The following is a 24,970-nucleotide window of genomic DNA, read 5'->3' as shown; positions in this document are numbered from 1 at the left end:
CTTATTCTCTTCATAATACCCCTTGTTTTTTAGCACTGAACTCAGTAAGCACACTTGCTATCACAATGTAAAAATGTAACTGACAAAAATGTAAAAAACAACACTGGGCCAGGTATAAACTCTTACTGATCATACCCTTACAGGAATGAACAATCAATCACCACTCTAAGAACAACCAACCGACCAGTTGTGAATCCCATCTGTATTGGCTCAGAATATATTTTATCATGATATTGAGTTGCCAGAAAAAAAGTCAAAAGTCATGATCAGGTCAAGATAAATTATCTTTCTCTTCTCTTTTAGTAGCTTTACCATATAAAAAATTAATTAGTCTGAAGAACATTTTTCATAAAAATTATATTTTACATCCTATACTGTTTTCTTCACAAATTGGTATGGTGAGAATTTTCCCAGAATCTGTTTCTACAGAAATGGGTAAGACAAGCATAAGAAAACTAAATGTCTTAATCAAAACTAGAATGAAGCAAAGGCAGAGCTGAAAATAGGACCTTGGAATCCCAATAGCCTAGTCCATATTCTATCCACATCAACACTGTCCCTCCTGTAACTGTAAGCTTGAAATTTCATGTTTATTAACAATGATGGAGAAAACATGAAAAAAGTTTTACCTGGAGGTGGTACAGTTATTGGAATACCTAAAAAACAAGTGATGAAATTTAATATAGTAATTGGATTTCATAACCTGTTATGTATTTATGCCATCACCAAAACAAATTTTGAAATAAAACCTCTGTCCTCATTAACCTGGCTTAATGACTTGAGAATCATTCTGTTTTCTTGCAGAGGACCAACAATTCAAGCATAGCATCCAACTTCCCTGATAAAAACACAGGCTAACAACTTGATAATATAAGGTTTACCCCACTACTTATAATCACAAATGAAGTTAGAGATCAGGTAGAAAATGTGCTTGTGCAGATACAAATATCAAACCCCATGAAAGTAACAGATCAACGTCTGATCTTATTTCCAACAAATATACTCATATTTTAACATTTTAATAGGGAAATTGATCAGTAGGCTCTTTCTTTAATACCACAGGTAGATCAATGTAACCGTGAAGATGATGGCTATCACTTACTTTTGTAAAGGTCAATATATTGTGGGGCATTCAAATGTAGATTTGGATTGTTTTACTGCAGCTGGTAAAGGTGGGAGAAAGTTAATATTTCCCTTAATTTGGGGGAAGAAGAGAGAAGGTATAGCCAATTCATGTACATAGACACCCTCAGGGCACATTAAGATAAATGTGGAAACTTACTTGTACAGGTGTCAATTTGAATGGCTCCACCCTTAATTGTTTGCACACATTATAAACTTTAAGAAATAAACTATGTGTAAATATTCTCAATTTACATTAGTCAAATGTGCCCATAACCCTAATGTGAAAATTTTTATACATGTTTATTAAGCACTAAAATTAAATCCAGCATTTTAAATTTATGTAGCATGCAAATTGTAACAACTTTTAGCTGAAGAAAATCAACAGATTTCAAAGTAGGAAAATAGAAAAAATTTTTAAAAACAACTTTTTCATGAAAAGTTTTATACCATAAATAACTTCAACACAATTAGATGTTTTACTGAATCCTATCTTAAAATAGTCCAAAAGAGGAAAAAAATAATCTACTTCATTAACTACATACACATGGGAAAAAATAATAAAAACAAAATCACTTTCAATTGCTTTCTTCTTGATGGAAATATCTGCTAATAATTTATTTAAAATTTTTCTGAAGTGCTTGTTTTACCAGAGTAAAAGGTTTATTTAAAAACGTCTTAAGTCAACTGGGCTTAAAATGGAGATTAAAGGACCTGACTTATCTACCCAAGCCATAAAAAGATATGCTAAACTTAGAAAAATCAGCAAAATTGAAAAACACATAAAGCAACCATCATGATCCGAAAATCATTAGGCCTCCACAAGTCTACTAAACCCACAATTAGTGGCAATTCTCATCCATCCTGAGGTTACAATGCTACTCCCTAAATAACTAAACTAAAAGAATCCAGCAAACAATACAAGCTAACAGAGACCCACAGATGCCAAACTAAATGGAAAATTAAGAAAGGCAAAGCATATCAAATGTTCATAATATTTATTGCTATCGGAGTAGTACTTTTATCTACTACTATTTTCTTTAGAACAGTATAGAATTGCTTGATAACACTACTGGGCTTTACTATTTGATCTAGTTTTTACATTTAAATACATTATTATTGTCTTAGGTATAGAAGCTAAAGGACTATACCAAAATCAAGCTTCCATTAATCCTAGTAACTTCACCTAAATGAATACATGAGCACCATAAATCACTTCACCTAGTGCTTCACTACAGCTTACTAAAATGTGAATTCATAAAGTAACTAAGAAATTACCATTCAGCCCCCTCAAAATTTAGTCCTCAAAAAACATTTAAGTTGAGACACACAAAACATGAAAATAAAAGATATATGACCAAATTATTATGTATGCTACGGAGGTAGCTAAAATTATAGTTTGCCTTTAATTTTAAGCTTACTACAACAGCTTCATGAGACAGATTTAAAAATCAGCTGGAAGGAATTAAAACACAATCAAAGAGAAATCGTGCTACACAAATGTCTTTTCAATCAACATCTGTACATCAGAAGCGGCACGGGGACTAGAAAGGGCCCATCTTGTGAGACCTTCACTTCTTCTAAGACATTTCAGTGCAAAACTTTACTGGTAAATATTCACTGAAACATGTTGGTGAAGCACTACAGAATCAATTCTTCAATTTTGATCAGATGTATTTTCAAATTGCAACTGAAAAGGTTTATTACTTGATATTATGTAAGGCCAACATCATTTCACCTAAAAATCACTCATTTGGTATTTGACTTTTATTAACAAAACAGAAAAATGAAGTGAAATGAAAATTCATCTCAAAAATCCTTTTCTTTATACCTCAACACTTCACCTTCCTGGCCCTCAATGTTGACTATCAAAGACTAGAAAATCTAAAGCAAGTATTTTCTTTCTTTTCTGTATTCTTGATCCTTAAAATGAGTAGGATATATGTTTTTTTTTTTCCTGAAAAGCTTTGCATAAACTAAGATTTCTAATACTGGCCAAAATTTTTGGAAAAGTAATATTCAAGCTCTAATAGAAGAGTACAGATCAGTGGTTCTGAAACCTTAGTGTGCATCAGAATCACCCATGGTTTGTTAGAACACTGCCTGCTGGGCCCCACCCCCTAGAATTTCTGATTCAATGGGCCTGGGGTGGGGCCTAATCATCTAATTCTTAGGAGATGATCATGTTGCCGATCTAGGGACTATACTTTGAGAATCACTGGCTTAGATTCTAAATTTCCCTCCTGATTGCACTGCTAAGTAACTCAACAAAGAGGAAATAAACTCTATCCAAAATTTATATGGAAAAACAAACAGAAGCATCTATATGTGACACTCAGGAAATAGAAAAGGCAAGGAAAATACAGTATCACATTAAAAGGAATTTACCTGTATTAAAAAAAAATGATGAATAGTGTGTTGTGAAATTTAAAAAAAATTAGTAAAGATCGTCAGTCAATGAACTTACTCTCAATGTATTCCATTGTTATTTGTATAACTAGGGCAAAAAAAAAGTTATGTCATAGGCAGCTTCTGACATGGCTCCCAATGATCCTGTCTCCTGGTACTGGTGTCTTCATGTATCTCTGGTATTCACATCCTCCCCTTAAGTGTGCAGGCTGGACCTAGTGACTTATTTCTAACAAATGAAACACAGCAAAAATGAAGGGATGCCATTTCTGTGGTTAGATTATGAAAGACTGTGACTTCCATGTTGCTGACACCCTCTCTTGCTTTCAATGTGACACTTTTGTGACACCAGCTGCCATAATGGAAGAGGCCCACATGGCAAGAACTGAGCAAAGCCTCAGTCCAACAAGCCAGGAGGAACTGAATCGTTCCAACAAACAGGGAATAAGCTTGGAAGTACATACTTCCCTCAGTCAAACCTTTAAGATGACTGTGAGATCTGTAAGATCTTGAAGCAGGGGAGCCAGCTAAAGGGTGTCCAGATTCCTGATTTACAGAAATTGTTAAAATAATCTATGCTGTTTCAAGCCACGACATCTTGCAGTCATTTGTTACGTAGCAATAGACAATTAAGACATACAATAACCAACTATCTTTTCTCTACTAAGTTCAAAGGAAAGAAAAAACTTGGCAGAAATTATGTGAACTATGTTTTCAAATATTTCTAACAATTAACTCCCAAATTTCATCAGTCCTATTGTTAGGAATAGATAGGCCTGACCACTTTCTTTAAGTCTGACAAATTTCTACTTCAAAGTCATCAAGCTCAGAGGTAAGTTTTACATAAAGAAACTGAGTACAAAAACATAAGGTTTATAAAAATCTTTACATATCACCCTCTGCCAGAAATGCTTTTCTATGAATTGGTGTTTTTCAAATTACACACACACACATACACACACACACACACACACACAAATATGTCATTTACCATCGACCCTTTAAAAAAATAAACACAGAAGGCAGAATATTCCAAAACTATTTCTAAATAAAGTAAAATGAATAATTTTTTCTTCTTTCACTTTAACAAGGTGCAAAAAAGAATGAAAGTAATTTTAATGAAAAAAATGTGCTAAAAATGTGCTATGGTCACAAAACCTAAAGCAACTAAAAAGTTTTACTTTTTATTTCATACCTGAAAGATCATTTTAGACTAACTATAAAATGGACAAACCATTTATTATATCCTTATTAGGATATCTGAATCCTCTAATTTATAAAATAATCTAAGGCCTACCAAAAACAAAAATTCTCTAAAACATCTTTAATCAAAATGTGAATATTTTTATACTGAGAACTTGAATATTTAAAGAGAACTTGTAAAAGAATTGACCTCTATCAGCTTACATAGAATCATAAAATGACTGGAACAACAGTACAAACAAAAGGCAGAGATTAAACAATTAATAGACTCTAAGAAAATGCAGCTTCTAGAGTATTAAAAATATAACTATTAGAAGGGGAGCATCCATGGGACAAAAGAACATTCAAAATTCAACATCTTAAAGAAACTCTTAACTGCTATTAAATTTGCATTTAAATTAATTTTTGTTGCACTGAAAATGTTATTTATTATACACAACTAGCATTATTTCCTATTTTGAGTTTACTGAAAACACTGATAGGTTGTGATTTTTTTAAATACAGAAAAAACACAATAAAAAAGAAAGTACGTATAGTTCTCAAGAACTTCAAGGAACTCTTTTTCAAAGGATTTCTGAGATGCTTACATTTTCTGGCAAATAGTATCAGTTAATATGAGACAACAATCATGTTTTCTAAGCACTTAAAAACCCAATAGGGATGGCAGATTCTATTTCTGACATGGCTTTTATGACAGAATTGGCAGCAACACAATTATATGGGCCAACATGAGTCAAAACCAAAGCCATTATTAATGGTTATTTTCCAACATTTACTTGAAACAATGAAAAAAAAAAAAAAAACAAATCTGTCATAAACCTACTGGTTAAGACCAAAAATCTTCATGGAACTATAAAATCAGCTTAATGAATATTCTACTCATAAAAAGCTTTTCAATTAGATGAACAAAATTACAGTACTTCAAGAGGGCTATTAATTTTCATCCCGTACAAAGCCATGCTTCTGTTCAAGCATGAGTTCTCAAAGTATCATCTGGATATTCCTTAGGTCCCTGAGACTCTTTCAGGGAAATCTGCAAGTCAAAACCACTTTCACAAAAATAAAAATACTAAGATGTCATTTGTCTTTTTCACTGTCATTGTCTTATAAGTATATAGAGGAGTTTCTCTAGAGGGTTACACGGCAGGTGATAGCACAACAGATTCAATGCAAAAACGATGAGAAGTGAACTTTTTTCTCTCAGGGGAGACAGATAGTAAAGAGATTTGCAAAAACGTTAAACAAGGCCCTTCTTCTCACTAAATACTTTTTGTTATTCTAGAAAAATAGTTATTTTTCATAAATAATGTTTTTATATTAACATATAAATGTATTTATTATGAGTGTTTTTAAACAAACATTTAAACTTCTCAGTTTTAATTTTATAACAAAAATTGATAGCTATAACACACATAAACACTGAAGGCCTTGTGGTCCACAATAATTTTTAAGGGTGTAAAGGGTCCTGTGTCCAAGAAGTTTGAGAACCATTGTGCTAATAGAACCAGACTGCTTATAGAAAAACAATCTGAAGAGAATGAAAGCCTTAAAGGAAATGCTGAGACACCAGATGTGAGTTGTTTCCCCCATTTATCACTTAACTAAAAATCAAGATATTTAAGCAATGAACAACATTTTTAAATCCATACAGTTAGTGGTACTAGATGACTAGTAAGATAACTGATTTAAATGGCAGAATCTTATACATTTGAAATCTAGATAAACACCTAATTCCCGTATCCAACTTTAAAAGCAGGGATGCCTTGTTACATACACGGTCCAGACTAGTTGTGCTATGTCTCAGTAAAGCAAAGAGCCTTCTGCAACTTAGAATTCTATTCTGGGGCCAGATTTCAATTGTTCCCACATGCTATAGAACCATAATTACATGAGCCTTAATGAAAATGAGTTAAATTGAATCTCTCATCTTCAATAAACTCCATTATGAAAAAACAAAGATAAAATACGATAACATTAAAGTAAAGTAAGTCAACATTTACAATCCTAATTTAAGACCAAAATAAAACCTAACATACCAAGGATGAGCATAGTTTAAAAAAAAAAGTTTATTCACAAAATTTATTCACAATTAAGTTCTTTTATTTTAAAAAAACAAAATCATCTACTCTATGACATCATTCCTACAAATTTTACCATTTTTTCTTCCAATAACAAGTACTTAAACACTAGTTTATTCAGTTAAACATAAGACTTCTTAAAGAAATCAGGAAAATAGTAACACCTTAACTGGATTTTTTAAAATAATCTGACTGCGGCTCTTTACAACCTCTCTCATCAATTCCCTACCCATAAACATATATGCATAAACTTCAGTATGAGGGAATACTTAAATTTTTTTAAGGCTTTTAAAACCTGTTATTGGGATGAGTACAAAGAATCCAATAACAGTTTTCTTGACAGGTTATCATTTACTTCAATGTCATTAGTTAAAAAATATGCTTTGGACCAGACTGCTTGGGTTAGAATTCTGGTTCTGCTACTTTCTGGCTGTTACTTCAGTTACTTAAGTACTAGTTTCCTTGTTTGTAAAGTTAAAATAGTAGTATCTACTTAAGAAGTTGTTCCAGAATAAAATGAGTTAATACATGGAATGTGCTTAGAATAGTCCCTGGCATGTAATTATTCAGTTAAGTATAAACTATTATTTTATTATTATTCAGTAAATGCATGAAATCATATTACTATATTCCTGAAAAGACTTAAATAAAAACTATCTTTTTCATAGAAAATGAAAATATGAGATTCTCTGAAAATTACAGAAGTCTTTGGTGAACAGATACTTGTTTTCAAGCTACTATAAATAGAGCCAGAAAGAATCACGTTACATATTTTTCCATTTTAAAAAGCTAATTCAGTAGTCAGACACTGATTTAGGACAAGACGTCCCTAACATCTTGGTTATATTCTCTAATTCACAATCTCTTCTACTCTTCATACAAAGACAGTGCAGCCAGAAATACTGTCTTTTCTGTGTTACTAACATCATTTCATACATGTTTGTAGATGTGTGCTTGGAAGGAGAGGAGAAAGGGCAACTTTCTTCTGCCAACTATTCATTCAACAGTAAAAGTCCCTTAGAAGACAGTTGTCAATATCACCTCATCATTGTTAAGGAGTTAATTACTTATGCAAGGAGCCATGTCTGTGTCTCTCCAAGTATAGATGACCATAAATTTTATCCTCCAAACTGGGACATTTCTGAGAGTAAAATGGGGACTCTTAATAATTATGCTGGGATAAGATATAAACTAGGACTGTTTCAGGCGAATCTGGATGTATGGTCACCATATTTCTGAAAAAACTGGTAGCACCGCAAAATAGAAGCATGGTATTATTATTATCTTTGTCCCATCATAATGTAAGACTTTAATCTTAAAAACATATACATTAGCAAGCTAATATTAACAAAGGCAACATTAAAATACACTTAAACCAATTCTCAATTTTTCCCTAAAGTATTTCACAAAGAAAAAAAGAAAACCCAAGTTTCTCCATGAAAAACAGGGTACTTTTTTAATGCAATACTTACAAAGAGAATCCTGAGCCATATGTTGCATTATCTGCTTGTGATTCTTAAGGTGCTTTAAATCACTACAAACTCCTCTATAGAACATACTGTAATCATGTGATTCTGCGGTAATTCATAACTGAAAACATTGCTTTAAGCAGGGCCATCATTCAGGTGGTGAATTTCAGCAGTCTACAGATGTTTAGAGCTAGTGTCCCTTCTGATTCATAAGTACCTATATAAATTGTCAATCTCAAAATGACCTCCAGCTTTATGGCTAAATAAACATATTGTTAATTTAGCTAACACATTTAGGGGTCGTCAAGTATACACAAGACAGTGTAACTAGCACAGTGTGGAAACAAGAATGGACAAAACGTAGCTATTCTCTGCCCAACAGTTCACAACGTAGCACAAATAAGGAATAATTCAGATGGTCTCAAATTATCAATATTTGGTTTAAATATAAATTGCAATTCCTTCTCTTAGCAAATATGCCAGTTAAATACTGCTTAAATCAGTATTAGAATTAATTGGATTCCTTAAATGCTGACATGACAGGACAACATAGAAATTAACTGAAGAATAAGCATCAAAGGAAAAATGGACAGATATTTAAAATATGGAAAGCAGATGGGTAAAATTTAACATAAAAGAGATAAACAGATTAACCAACTGAAAAAGAATCAGTGGTACTGTATATAATAATGCCACCAATAACCTAACATTTAAAAATTTGTTGTCTTGATATTTCTTACATGGCAAAAAGATGGAGTAATTTTATCATTTTGAAAAAAGTAAACTTCTACACAATTACGCTGTATCAGCAATATCCTACAGAGATTCTGCATGTTTTTAAACCAGTGAAATATTTGTTCATTTTTAGTTAATATCACCTCCCTTCTACTTACTTTAATAGACAGCTAGGGTTGAATATATATAAAATGTTAGCTATTTGGTGTATACTCTATCAGCTAGGTCAATAAGAAAATTCTTTAAAATCACCCTTCGGTACCAATGAAATTTAAATGAGATCACAAAGCAATTCAATATAAGGAACATTACTCTATTGATCTTTCAGTCTCATTAAATCAAGTATGTTAAAACATTAACTATTTCTACATTTTATTTAACTCTTTTTCAGAGGATAAAGGACTCATTTAGGATCACATATACCCTTCACTACTTTTCCCAGTTCATTTAGTTAATTCTCAGCATATCAAAGAGCCAAGAATCATGGATTCAATCCCAATGTATGAATGATTTGTGCTCAATTCAGTTGTTTGAACAAGAACTTCATTAAACATTAGAAACAATATTGTTTGGAGTAAGCACCAGCCTAACCTATTCCAGTTTTTTTTCCCTCTATTTTTGAAACAAAGTCTCCAAAAGCCCTGAGTCATTTTTCATAATCTTTTTTTTTTTTAACTTTCATTAAAGGTAGGGTAGACAGTGCGAGGAAATCAAAGGTATTGTAGATGGGGGCAGAGGCAGCAGCTGACATTCAGAGGCCAAGGATGTATATGTTAGGGAAGGATTACATAGATCTTTTATTTAGCACTGTTCTCTGAGAACAACTGGCACCTGACACCTTAAATTTTGCAAATGCAAAGTGAGAGTACATGGCAATTTAGTATAAATTAATTTTACTAATAGAAAGCAAACCCTAACACATCTCATGTGTAGTTCTGATGAGGACAAGCAACCAGTTTCTTAATATTAATCTCACATAATCATATTATCATTTATTGCTGGCATTTTCCCTTGGAAGAAAGTAATTATAAACTCAATCAATCTTGTTAGTTTCATTAAAAAAGTGGTTAAAGGGGATAAATATTGAAAGCCTATTGGGAAAAAAATAAGAAAAGACAGGATGAAAAGTTGAAAGTAAAAATAAAAATAAAAATGAAAATTTGGGATTATTTCTAAAAGTTTTGATCTCTATTACCACTGACTTACTTTTAAAGATAATCAAAAGGTAGCTAAAAATATGGTAAAAATTTACATCAACTTTCTGTTTTGTTTAAAAAAGGAAATACCAGGTACCTGTGTCCTAAAAGGAAATCAATATAAAAAGGAGGAAAAAGTAGACTGGTATTTTTAGTTTCAGTCTCTTCACAGGATATAATTTTTTGACCTATTTCAATTATAAAAGTGTCTTTAAAATTTTTTTCAAAACAAGTTAACATATGGTTTACAATTCAATAGGAATTTATATATAAACTATTAGCAACTTTAGGGCTCACTACTATGTTTTTGGATCACAATTTTATTATCGTTACATTCTTCTGTTTATTGTCTCTGCTATGCTGAAATAGCAAAGCACATATCTGTTTCATTGTGAATCTGTTCAAGACTCAATAAGTATTATATTTACTATTTTTAACGCAATACAATGAAGACCTTATTTTCAGATATATATTTTAATTATAAATCCAAAATAAAAGAAACATTTTTCTTTTAAAAATCAAGTGTCTTATCTACTATTTACCTGGTGGTGGAATCAGAGGTGGAGCAGTGCTGACAGTTGGAGGAGGTGGAAGAAATGGAGGTGGTGGAAGATGGGTAGGAGGCGCTCCTGGAGGGAAAAACGGAGGTGGTTTGCTAAAATTGTTGTCTACTTCAGTAGCAGATCTTTCAGAAAGAACCTAAAATAAATACACAGTTAATTAATTTAAAAAGATAAGTACATTTTCTTATTTATGATTAAACATTCTTATTTAAGAAATTAAATTTAAGTAAATTAATTTCACTTAAACCAAGAAAAAAAGTAAAAGATAGTTTTATACACATATATATTTATTTAGGGAGAGTAATGTTTCTGTGTGTTTGTGACACACACATCTTTTAAAATATTTATATTCTTAAGAAAGAATCAAGCAATAACATTCTAAATAAGAAACAACTATTTCTTAAATACAATGTAATGAATGTTATCTTTGTTACCTAACAAAGTATTCAAACTAAGGCAATGTAATCATTAATTATAGAGACTAGCATTAAGAAAGTCAATGGCAGCAGAGCCAAACCAGAGCCCTTTATCACCAGGTTGCAAACTTTGAGACTGTAAGGCATGCATAAAGAGGCTGCAAGTAACAAACAGCAAGATATATAAATATGTTTTTCATGTGATAAGTCTCATGTGATAAGTCTCATGTGATCAGGGTAAGCAGCATAAGCAGCAACCCAAATTTACTGAAATAAAACAGCAAGGAAAGTGGTACCTAGGAATTTGGACTTCTGAAAAGCTCCCTGTGTGATTCCAATGTGCCAACAAGTTTGGAAAACAGTTAACATAATGTCATGTATTGGTTTATACTTCTCAAATTCTTGCTACCAAAACATATTATTTAAACATATAATTCCCCTTTCATTAACTTTTACTATACTTAAGTACATTAATTTTTATAAGGTTTATGGTGATAAGCAATTTCTTAAGGTAGAATACAGAATTATTTTAGGAAATGATGGCATTTTAATGATTTATATTTTTAGATGCCAAAAATAACACTTTACATGACCAATTTATTAAAAACATGTTCAAAACATTTTGAACATTTTTAAAAATACTTAGAGATGAATGCACAACTGTACGACAGCACTGTGAACAATTGATTGTACACTGTGGAGATTGTAGAGTACGTGAATATATCTCAATAAAGCTGAATTAAAAAAAATACTTAGAGAAAGGGAAAAAACATTGAAAAAGTGTGGCCAAGGTGAGTAATTGAAAATCTCAGTAACTCAAATTCTAACTTGAATTATCCATGTCACTCTAATTCAGCTCTTTTCATCTTTCACTTGAAAGGAAAATCTACTTCCCTCAGAAATAAAACATTAAATAAATTATGGTATATACATACAGCGAAGCTATCATGAGATTTTAAGTCATATTTTCAATATGGGAAATGTTGAAAACAGATACACAAAAATATAATCAAAACAGTATCCCAAATCTTTCTTTGTGACGAAGAGATGCACCAGAATGTTAAGAGTCATTATCTTTAGATGGTAGAATTATGGATTTTTATTTTCTTCTCTAAACCTGTCCTATATTTTCCAATTTTGTTTTCAATGTACCTATATATAATATTTTTATAACATGGAAAAAAAAATCTAAAGGAAAAAGCATTTGTAACAAATACAGGTGATTGGACCAATATTTTAAATCTCTTTGTAGCAACCAGAGTATCTGTCACATAGCATAGTACCATGAATATTTACTGAGTGAATTTTAGAACATGGATGTAAACCTTCAGTTAGGAAAAAAATGTTGATTTTTAAATACTAAACCTGTATGTTGCTGTTTTCATTTGCCCGTCGTCTTCCTTCTACTCTGCTGATGGTTATAGTCTGACCAATAACATCAATCGCTCCTGGTAATCTTCTGTAACATAAAAATTGAATCAGTTCAGTTTCATCTAATCAGATGTTTGAAAAATAATAAAAATCTACGTGAAAAATTAAATCTAAAACTGTCTGCAATGTACTTTAAAAGCAGATGGCAACATACCTTAAAAACTGAATTATTAGAACTCGCTATTTTGTACTGTCAGAAAGTAGCTAGAACACCTAACAATGATCAAAATATTAAACTGTAAGTATTTTATAGTTTTTCTAAATTTACTGTTTTTATTAAACAATTTCTAACTGAATTCGTCTTCATGGAATTGAATCAGGTAGCAAATGCAAGACAGATGGAAATAAAATGTATTGGTTACAACAATTATAACATATTACATAATTCTATTACAGAAACTTAAATTCTCCAAAAACGCTTGAAAAGAAATAATGCTTATTTGATAGACAGGGGCTATTTTCCTTAGAGACATATTTTGAGCATTAGAAACCATGGAGAAACTATCAAACTACAACCCAGAACCCATGAATCTCGAAGACAGTTGTATAAAATTGTAGCTTATGAGGGGTGACAATGGGATTGGGAAAGCCATAAGGACCACACTGCACTTTGTCTAGTTTATGGATGGATGAGTAGAAAAATAGGGGATGGAAACAAACAGACAAAGGTACCCAGTGTTCTTTTTTACTTCAATTGCTCTTTTTCACTCTAATTATTATTCTTGTTATTTTTGTGTGTGTGCTAATGAAGGTGTCAGGGATTGATTTAGGTGATGAATGTACAACTATGTAATGGTACTGTGAACAATCGAAAGTTTGATTTGTTTTGTATGACTGCGTGGTATGTGAATATATCTCAATAAAATGAAGATTTAAAAAAAAAAAAAAAAAAAAGAAAGCATGGAAAGAGAACCAGTCTCCCATTTCTGTTAACTGGTCTTTAGAGAGAAAAATTCAAATATTTAAATGCTGCCCCACCTCCAATTAATTATATCTACAATCTCTCTGAAGTTCAAAATATATGATATAGGAAAATCACACAACATAAAACAATGCTGCAAATTTAATAGGAAAACCTAATAAATTAAATTAAATATGTTAAAAATCCATCATATACTTACGGACTTTATAAAGTGCATATACTTAACAAGACACAAAAGTCACTTATAGAAATAGGCAATGAAAAATGGATGAAAATTAGATAAATTTCTCTTCACCTGTATTTCAGTTTTGAACAATTTCACTTTTAAAACTTTACAGGAGAAATAAAACAAGTAAAATACCATAGTTCAGTTCCTTCTACAGCTACTACAGTTAGATTCCTAAAATGACTAATGAGTATGGTGGTTACCATTTTTTGAATACTGAAGGCTCACAATCAACTTTTCATTTAAAAATTACTGTATACTTTTTTTTTAGGGATGAAAAAACTGGGGCTCAAGAGTGAAGTCATATACCCAAATAATAATTTAAAAGCCTGAAGAATCCTTCCCTTGAGCCATGATGCTTTCTGGCAAGAGAATTCACCTTCAAAAAATTTCAGACTTTTTTGGAAATCAAGAGATGATGCGAGTTCATCACAAGGGAGCCTCAGAAAACCCTACAATTTTATGCTCACAAAAATACAGACCTATAAAAAGTATATAATGACATTTGAAATGTCTTCAAGTACATAATCAATTCTCATTCACCAATCTCTTGCCCACTTAAGATTTCTCTTCAATTTTAATTGATAAAATTAGATAAAAGATATTTCTGAATTGATAATTCAAATAATTCAATGAGAATATTATCACTGAATGAGAAGACATACTAATACCTTTCAGATTTTATGCATGGGTCACTGAGTTTCCAGATTCCCTCTCATGATCCCACAGACCAAGAGTGATTTTATTAAACATATACTCTCCAATATAGCTGAGAATGTATTCTAATATTCACACATAAGAAAAGTGTAAATACCTCTTATTTACAAAAACTACTGCTCCAATTATCTTCTCTAAACTTAGAATTTTCCTACTTATTGCTACCTAGACTTCAGAGTAAAAATCTTTACTTCCACTCTACTTTTCTCTGTCACACTCTTTTCTATTTCTGTCACCTCTTTTCTATTCCCTATTCTATCCTATCCCTATCCCTATTCTATTCTATTCTATTTCCAATCACTGGATTCTCTTCTACTTTTCTCTGTCACACTCTTTTCTATTTCTGTCACACTCTTTTCTATTCTATATTATCTCTGAACTTCTTATTCTTAGCAGCCCAAAGAACATTATTAACTAAGATCTTTAGTGTGCGTAAGATAAAAACAGACTATCAGCTCTGAAGACCAGTTTTCCTAGTAATAATTAGTATTTATTGAGCACCCCCTATGTGCTAAGTAAGCACCATTCTAAGCACTTTATGTATATTTAGCCTGTATAATAATCCTATGATTATCCCCATTTCACAGACGTGAATAAAGAGAAAAAAAATTCTCCTTTTAGTCTGCCTTAGAGAAGGTATGATAGAGTATGGTATTTTTAAAACATTTTATTTTTAACACAAAACCCAGTAAGAAATACATTTTGCATACCAATCTAGTACACAGATAATAAAAAACTATAAAAACAATGTTTCATGAACTAGTATACTATTCACTTACTATAAAGGAAAAAGGGGAACATTAATACTAAATATGATTTTATCAATATTTAAATATAACATAGAAGAGCAAAAGAAACGGTACAAATGCTAGTTAGGACCACTAAATTGATTTCACTATATGGACTACAACCTCATGCTTTTGAAAAACAGTAAAACATTACTACAATGAAAACCGAAGTATGATTCACAGAGAAGTTTCTCATGTCTCTCAATGCTGAGTGAAAGAGAACAACAATGTACAATGTAATAAAAGCAAATTAATAAGGGGAAGCAAGATAATGTGATCTGAGTATTTAAGACTCTTAATGGTCAGGCTTGAACTAAGGATTTAATCGTATTTAATGAGTGTTCTTTACTCGCTTATACGGTTCTATAGAGAGGGATCAAGAGGTCCCTGAAGCGAACTAAAATGCATATGTATACAGGTATTTTTCAGAAAACAGAGTCCACAGTTTGCAGTAAATCTTCACAGCAATTGATGATTCAAAGAAAGTTCAGAACCACTATTTTAAAGCAATGGAAATATCACATTTCCTTGCAGAAATCTTCTATGAATGTTGTTTTTTTTTTTTTTCCACAACAGAACTTTTACTAGGATTGGACAGCAGATAGATAGTTCAAGAAACCTAGAATGTGGCTATTCCATATTGCCAATTTAATGACAGATACATTTGGTATGATGTCTAACTCCAGTCATACATATCTAAACAGACTGCTGTACAACAGGTCTGCATGCAAACTGACACAAAATCTTTAGGAAAGAGATGAGCCCTGAAAGACATGCCAGCATGGATTCTGACAAATGAGACGGAGGAAAGAGCAAAGAGAGATGTGGGGAAAGTATTATGTGCAGGATTCCAATTCATCTAATGAACCATCGTTCTGCTTGCAAAAGAAGTAGCACAATCCACCTTCGACAGTGATTACCAAACTCTTAAAAGACTCAAAGAGGCAAAGAATTTAAATTAAATGAGGATAACATATTGGAAAGGACTGCGTAAGTCTGTCAAATGTTACACAAATGTCAGCTCTCATTATCACTAAATTAAATGCCCAGTTAGCATTTAACTTCAATCTTTATGTCAAACCAGAATCAAGTATCTTAAGTTAGTAGGTCTCAAACTTTTCTGCACCTCAGGATCATCTGGGGAGCTTTTAAAAATCTTGATGCCTGGATTACAAATCAGACTATTTAAATCAAAATCTTTGGTCTGAAGCATCAATAATTTTCAAGCTCCCCAGGTAATTCCAAAGTATAGCCAAAGCTGAGGGCTACAACTCTGAAGGTATGCCCAAGAAAGAGACTTATAGATAGTCTGTTCTTCTCTAGAAAGATTTTAAAGTGACTGATAAAAATTAATATTTAACTCTTTACTACTCAACTAAATGCAAAGTCACACCCATCAAGGTCTAATAATTAAGGTAAGGATGTCATTCTTTACATATTTTTATACTCATCTTTTAAGTGTTGTGGACTGATACACTACTGCTTCTATATCTGTTTTTTGTTTGCTTTTTTGTTTTTTTTTTTATGTTCACAAGCACAAGTATAATTTTCTCTATGGTACATAGTTTTATTAAAAAATATAATATATGCTATTTACAGGTAAAGAATTATTCATCAAAATGCCTGTCTAGAAGAACAATGTATGTCCAAAATAAGTCACAGAATTTAAAACTTTGTCTTCATAACCTACATTTTAATTCTACCATACTAGTTAAAGAGACCAAAAAAGTCTGTGATAGGCACAGTCAAAAGGGAACTAACTTTTACTGGGTGCCTGACCTTATTTTTCAGAACCTGTACTAGGTATACTTTTACAGGCTTATAAATTATTTTAATCCTTACAAGTATGTTGAAAGAAAGGTATAAGTCCAATTAGTTTCATTTTTACATATGTGGAAAGAGTCTCTTTTGAGTAGTAAAGTGGCAGTACCAGAATTCACTTAGGTATGAACTACTCCAAAACCTTTTCTCATCTTAACACCAACAGCGTGTTTTCACACTAGTTTTCCGGGGCCTGAATTTTATAAAACGCTAATTACTTTTTAAGTTGTATTAAAAACATACCAAAAAAAATCCTCGAATGCTAAAACATGCAATATGCTAAAATATGATTCATGGAGGACATATATGCATTCATTAATGTACATTAACTCACTTTTGGGCAGAGTCTGAAATAAAGTTTTACCACTCTTATGCTTAATTTAATGTTTTTAAATGTATCATTAACAGGAATAAGATATAGTTCTACAGGGAACTTTGCAAAAACTAAAGGCCTTCGTATATTCAGTCACATAAAACTTTACAAGCTACACACTACAGGAACATGCATTCAAAGTGCTCAGTTAAACACCATGTACATCTTTCAGTACATTATCTTATCAAAACATAAAAGTAAACAGTGCAAGAACAACTGAACCGGTAAACTCTTAGATATGTTGATTTTATAGCATTTAAAGTTTATTGTGAATCCTGTATGTTTATCTACATTAGAAATGTAAGCAGGTTTACATATTTTAGTGATTCAAAAAGTAATTTTTATTATTCCTCTTTCAAGCATCTGAAAGCTAAAAAGCATTTTGATATTGGAAAACAAGCTTAAAAAAAAACCAAACAACTTAGTATCTGCTCCTCCCAAGGGGACAATTTGTTATCATAAAATGGAAACAAAATACAGAAATAAACTGGACATTAAGGATAAGATTGCAGCAGTCATCCACATCGCCATTCCAATATTTTGTGTTGATTAAAAAACTTATTCATTCTTACTAACTGGCTTTATAAATTGAAATTATAAAGAAAACTTACAAACAATAAAATGCTATTGCCATAAACATATAGAGGTAGCTTGAAGAGTAATGCTGAAGTTTGAAAAACACTGTATTATACAAATTAAGAACTAGTGAGATGTTAAGTCCAAATTTTCAAATATAGTAGAGCTTATGAAAAGGATCTCAACCATTGTTTAATTGCTCTTTACAACGTCTCAAATAAACTCTCCACACTTCCATTACATTATGTATGAAAGGTGGAAGCCAGTTTTCTATCTTATGCTATAAAAATATGCACAAATATACATGTAACATTTACAGAGAAGTTGCTTTTGTCTAAGGTTTTTATTTATTTTTAGAATCGTCAAAAGCATAAAATGCATATCAAAAAAGTGTCAAATTTCCTACTGCATATATTCCCTAAGATTAATCACAATATCCGAATGGAGAGTTTTCTGTATTTCCAAAGAAGCTGTTTTTTGCAGGGAGCGGCATAAGGGAGAGTGTGAGGGCAGGTTAGGGAAAGTGTGAGGGTAACTACACAGTATAAACAGAGATGTACTGCTTTCAGATATCAGCGATAATATTGTCCCTTACATATTAATTATCTTACTTCAAGAAGTAATGTATTGTAACAAAAGCATGACTACTTAAAATAAAAAACAAAAAAAGTTCGAAGTCAAATAATTGATATAAAAGGAATTTCACATGTTAAAACACAATAAAACAAGAAACATATATATAAAGTTATAAATTAAAAATAACTCATCTTGAGGCGGGGCAAGATGGCAGACTGGTGAGCTGTATCTTTTAGTTACTCCTCTAGGAAAGTAGGTAGAAAGCCAGGAACTGCATGGACTGGACACCACAGAGCAATCTGACTTTGGGCATACTTCATACAACACTCATGAAAACGTGGAACTGCTGAGATCAGCAAAATCTGTAAGTTTTTGTGGCCAGGGGACCCGTGCCCCTCCCTGCCAGGCTCAGTCCCGTGGGAGGAGGGGCTGTGAGTTCCGGGAAGGAGAAGGGAGAACTGCAGTGGCAGCCCTTATCGGAAACTCATTCTGCTGATCCAAACTCCAACCACAGATAGACGGAGACCAGACACCAGAGAATCTGAGAGCAGCCAGCCCAGCAGACAGGAGACAGGCATAGAAAAAAAACAACATGAAAAACTCCAAAATAAAAGCGGAGGATTTTTGGAGTTCTGGTGAACATAGAAGGGGGAAGGGCAGAGCTCAGGCCTGAGCTCAGGCCCTGAGGCGCATATGAAAATCCCGAAGAAAAGCTGATCTCTCTGCCCTGTGGACCTTTCCTTAAAGGCCCTGGTTGCTTTGTCTCTTAGCATTTCAATAACCCATTAGATCTCTGAGGAGGGCCCGTTTTTTGTTTTTTTTTTTTTTAATCCTTTTTTCTTTTTCTAAAACAATTACTCTAAGAAGCCCAATACAGAAAGCTTCAAAGACCTGCAATTTGGGCAGGTCAAGTGAAGAGCAGAACTAGGAGAGCTCTGAGACAAAACGCAATAATCCAGTGGCTGAGAAAATTCACTAAACACCACAACTTCCCAAGAAAAGGGGGGTGTCCGCTCACAGCCATCATCCTGGTGGACAGGAAACACTCCTGCCCATCGCCAGCCCCATAGCCCAGAACTGCCCCAGAAAACCCAGTGTGACGGAAGTGCTTCAAATAACAGGCACGCACCACAAAACTGGGCGTGGACATTAGCCTTCCCTGCAACCTCAGCTGATTATCACAGAGTTGGGAAGGTAGAGCAGTGTGAATTAACAAAGCCCCATTCAGCCATCATTTCAGCAGACTGGGAGCCTCCCTACACAGCCCAGCAGCCCAGAACTGCCCTGGGGGGACGGCACTCACCTGTGACATAGCACAGTCATCCCTCAACAGAGGACCCGGGGTGCACGGCCTGGAAGAGGGGCCCACTTGCAAGTCTCAGCAGCCATACGCCAATACCAAGGACTTGTGGGTCAGTGGCAGAGACAAACTGTGGCAGGACTGAACTGAAGGATTAGACTATTGCAGCAGCTTTAAAACTCTAGGATCACCAGGGAGATTTGATTGTTAGAGCCACCCCCCGCTCCCTGACTGCCCAGAAACACGCCCCATACACAGGGCAGGCAATACCAACTACACACGCAAGCTTGGTACACCAACTGGACCCCATAAGACTCACTCCCCCACTCACCAAAAAGGCTAAGCAGGGGAGAACTGGCTTGTGGAGAACAGGTGGCTCGTGGACGCCACCTGCTGGTTAGTTAGAGAAAGTGTACTCCACGAAGCTGTAAATCTGATAAATTAGAGATAAGGACTTCAATTGGTCTACAGATCCTAAAAGAACCCTATCAAGTTCAGCAAATGCCACGAGGCCAAAAACAACAGAAAATTATAAAGCATATGAAAAAACCAGACGATATGGATAACCCAAGCCCAAGCACCCAAATCAAAAGATCAGAAGAGACACAGCACCTAGAGCAGCTACTCAAAGAACTAAAGATGAACAATGAGACCATAGTACGGGAGACAAAGGAAATCAAGAAGACCCTAGAAGAGCATAAAGAAGACATTGCAAGACTAAATAAAAAAATGGATGATCTTATGGAAATTAAAGAAACTGTTGACCAAATTAAAAAGATTCTGGACACTCATAGTACAAAACTAGAGGAAGTTGAACAACGAATCAGTGACCTCGAAGATGACAGAATGGAAAATGAAAGCATAAAAGAAAGAATGGGGAAAAAAATTGAAAAAATCAAAATGGACCTCAGGGATATGATAGATGACATGAAACGTCCGAATACAGACTCACTGGTGTCCCAGAAGAGGAAGAAAAGGGTAAAGGTCTAGGAAGAGTATTCAAAGAAATTGTTGGGGAAAACTTCCCAAATCTTCAAAACAACATAAATACACAAATCATAAATGCTCAGCGAACCCCAAATAGAATAAATCCAAATAAACCCACTCCGAGACATATACTGATCACACTGTCAAACACAGAAGAGAAGGAGCAAGTTCTGAAAGCAGCAAGAGAAAAGCAATTCACCACATACAAAGGAAACAGCATAAGACTAAGTAGTGACTACTCAGCAGCCACCATGGAGGCGAGAAGGCAGTGGCACGATATATTTAAAATTCTGAGTGAGAAAAATTTCCAGCCAAGAATACTTTATCCAGCAAAGCTCTCCTTCAAATTTGAGGGAGAGCTTAAATTTTTCACAGACAAACAAATGCTGAGAGAATTTGCTAACAAGAGACCTGCCCTACTGGAGATACTCAAGAGAGCCCTACAGACAGAGAAACAAAGAAAGGACAGAGAGACTTGGAGAAAGGTTCAGTACTAAAGAGATTCGGTATGGGTACAATAAAGGATATTAATAGACAGAGGGGAAAAATATGACAAACATAAACCAAAGGATAAAATGGCTGATTCAAGAAATGCCTTCACGGTTATAACGTTGAATGTAAATGGATTAAACTCCCCAATTAAAAGATATAGATTTGCAGAATGGATCAAAAAAAATGAACCATCAATATGATGCATACAAGAGACTCATCTTAGACACAGGGACACAAAGAAACTGAAAGTGAAAGGATGGAAAAAAATATTTCATGCAAGCTACAGCCAAAAGAAAGCAGGTGTAGCAATATTAATCTCAGATAAAACAGACTTCAAATGCAGGGATGTTTTGAGAGACAAAGAAGGCCACTACATACTAATAAAAGGGGCAATTCAGCAAGAAGAAATAACAATCGTAAATGTCTATGCACCCAATCAAGGTGCCACAAAATACATGAGAGAAACACTGGCAAAACTAAAGGAAGCAATTGATGTTTCCACAATAATTGTGGGAGACTTCAACACATCACTCTCTCCTATAGATAGATCAACCAGACAGAAGACCAATAAGGAAATTGAAAACCTAAACAATCTGATAAATGAATTAGATTTAACAGACATCTACAGGACATTACATCCCAAATCACCAGGATACACATACTTTTCCAGTGCTCATGGAACTTTCTCCAGAATAGATCATATGCTGGGACATAAAACAAGCCTCAATAAATTTAAAAAGATTGAAATTTTTCAAAGCACATTCTCTGACCACAATGGAATACAATTAGAAGTCAATAACCATCAGAGACTTAAAAAATTCACAAATACCTGGAGGTTAAACAACACACTCCTAAACAATCAGTGGGTTAAAGAAGAAATAGCAAGAGAAATTGCTAAATATATAGAGACGAATGAAAATGAGAACACAACATACCAAAACCTATGGGATGCAGCAAAAGCAGTGCTAAGGGGGAAATTTATAGCACTAAACGCATATATTAAAAAGGAAGAAAGAGCCAAAATCAAAGAACTAGTGGATCAACTGAAGAAGCTAGAAAATGAACAGCAAACCAATCCTAAACCAAGTACAAGAAAAGAAATAACAAGGATTAAAGCAGAAATAAATGACATAGAGAACAAAAGAACAATAGAGAGGATAAATATCACCAAAAGTTGGTTCTTTGAGAAGATCAACAAGATTGACAAGCCCCTAGCTAGACTGACAAAATCAAAAAGAGAGAAGACCCATATAAACAAAATAATGAATGAAAAAGGTGACATAACTGCAGATCTTGAAGAAATTAAAAAAATTATAAGAGGATACTATGAACAACTGTATGGCAACAAACTGGATAATGTAGAGGAAATGGACAATTTCCTGGAAATATATGAACAACCTAGACTGACCAGAGAAGAAATAGAAGACCTCAACCAACCCATCACAAGCAAAGAGATCCAATCAGTCATCAAAAATCTTCCCACAAATAAATGCCCAGGGCCAGATGGCTTCACAGGGGAATTCTACCAAACTTTCCAGAAAGAACTGACACCAATCTTACTCAAACTCTTTCAAAACATTGAAGAAAATGGAACACTACCTAACTCATTTTATGAAGCTAACATCAATCTAATACCAAAACCAGGCAAAGATGCTACAAAAAAGGAAAACTACCGGCCAATCTCCCTAATGAATACAGATGCAAAAATCCTCAACAAAATACTTGCAAATCGAATCCAAAGACACATTAAAAAAATCATACACCATGACCAAGTGGGGTTCATTCCAGGCATGCAAGGATGGTTCAACATAAGAAAATCAATCAATGTATTACAACACATTAACAAGTCAAAAGGGAAAAATCAATTCATCATCTCAATAGATGCTGAAAAAGCATTTGACAAAATCCAACATCCGTTTTTGATAAAAACACTTCAAAAGGTAGGAATTGAAGGAAACTTCCTCAACATGATACAGAGCATATATGAAAAACCCACAGCCACCACAGTACTCAATGGTGAGAGACTGAAAGCCTTCTCTCTAAGATCAGGAACAAGACAAGGATGCCCGCTGTCACCACTGTTACTCAACATTGTGCTGGAAGTGCTAGCCAGGGCAATCCGGCAAGACAAAGAAATAAAAGGCATCCAAATTGGAAAAGAAGAAGTAAAACTGTCATTGTTTGCAGATGATATGATCTTATATCTAGAAAACCCTGAGAAATCGACGATACAGCTACCAGAGCTAATAAACAAATTTAGCAAAGTAGCGGGATACAAGGTTAATGAACATAAGTCAGTAATGTTTCTATATGCTAGAAATGAACAAACTGAAGAGACACTCAAGAAAAAGATACCATTTTCAATAGCAACTAAAAAAATCAAGTACCTAGGAATAAACTTAACCAAAGATGTAAAAGACCTATACAAAGAAAACTACATAACTCTACTAAAAGAAATAGAAGGGGACCTTAAAAGATGGAAAAATATTCCATGTTCATGGATAGGAAGGCTAAATGTCATTAAGATGTCAATTCTACCCAAACTCATCTACAGATTCAATGCAATCCCAATCAAAATTCCAACAACCTACTTTGCAGACTTGGAAAAGCTAGTTATCAAATTTATTTGGAAAGGGAAGATGCCTCGAGTTGCTAAAGACACTCTAAAAAAGAAAAATGAACTGGGAGGACTTACACTCCCTGACTCTGAAGCTTATTATAAAGCCACAGTTGCCAAAACAGCATGGTACTGGCACAAAGATAGACATATAGATCAATGGAATCGAATTGAGAATTCAGAGATAGACCGTCAGATCTATGGCCGACTGATCTTTGATAAGGCCCCCAAAGTCACTGAACTGAGTCATAATGGTCTTTTCAACAAGTGGGGCTGGGAGAGTTGGATATCCATATCCAAAAGAATGAAAGAGGACCCCTACCTCACCCCCTACACAAAAATTAACTCAAAATGGACCAAAGATCTCAATATGAAAGAAAGTACCATAAAACTCCTAGAAGATAATGTAGGAAAACATCTTCAAGACCTTGTATTAGGCAGCCACTTCCTAGACTTTACACCCAAAGCACAAGCAACAAAAGAGAAAACAGATAAATGGGAACTCCTCAAGCTTAGAAGTTTCTGCACCTCAAAGGAATTTCTCAAAAAGGTAAAGAGGCAGCCAAGTCAATGGGAAAAAATTTTTGGAAACCATGTGTCTGACAAAAACTGATATCTTGCATATATAAAGAAATCCTACAACTCAATGACAATAGTACAGACAGCCCAATTATAAAATGGGCAAAAGATATGAAAAGACAGTTCTCTGAAGAGGAAATACAAATGGCCAAGAAACACATGAAAAAATGTTCAGCTTCACTAGCTATTAGAGAGATGCAAATCAAGACCACAATGAGATACCATCTAACACCGATTAGAATGGCTGCCATTAAACAAACAGGAAACTACAAACGCTGGAGGGGATGTGGAGAAATTGGAACTCTTATTCATTGTTGGTGGGACTGTCTAATGGTTCAGCCACTCTGGAAGTCAGTCTGGCAGTTCCTTAGAAA

At 33.6% G+C, this 24,970-nt stretch overlaps 1 protein-coding gene across 24 annotated transcripts in view; it reads right to left on the bottom strand.

The window, feature by feature from the left end:
- The window catches only part of FIP1L1 (factor interacting with PAPOLA and CPSF1), a 98,693-nt gene that overhangs the window by 38,492 nt on the left and 35,231 nt on the right, over positions 1-24,970 (bottom strand). For 12 of the 24 annotated variants that reach the window (XM_037829825.1, XM_037829821.1, XM_037829811.1 and 9 more), the window contains 3 exons: positions 12,557-12,650; positions 10,755-10,911; positions 630-656 (listed from right to left, as the gene is read on the bottom strand). In XM_037829825.1, the coding sequence (XP_037685753.1) occupies positions 630-656; positions 10,755-10,911; positions 12,557-12,650 (278 nt within the window). The remainder of the gene's footprint in view (positions 1-629; positions 657-10,754; positions 10,912-12,556; positions 12,651-24,970) is intronic. The other 12 variants (XM_037829824.1, XM_037829822.1, XM_037829820.1 and 9 more) reach the window with 1 other exon arrangement.

The sequence above is a fragment of the Choloepus didactylus genome, chromosome 3 (genome assembly GCF_015220235.1).
Source record: "Choloepus didactylus isolate mChoDid1 chromosome 3, mChoDid1.pri, whole genome shotgun sequence".
In the NCBI taxonomy this organism is placed as follows: Eukaryota; Metazoa; Chordata; class Mammalia; order Pilosa; family Megalonychidae; genus Choloepus; species Choloepus didactylus.
Note: the sequence above shows the minus strand (reverse complement) of the source record. Positions and strands in the feature narration are given on the sequence as shown.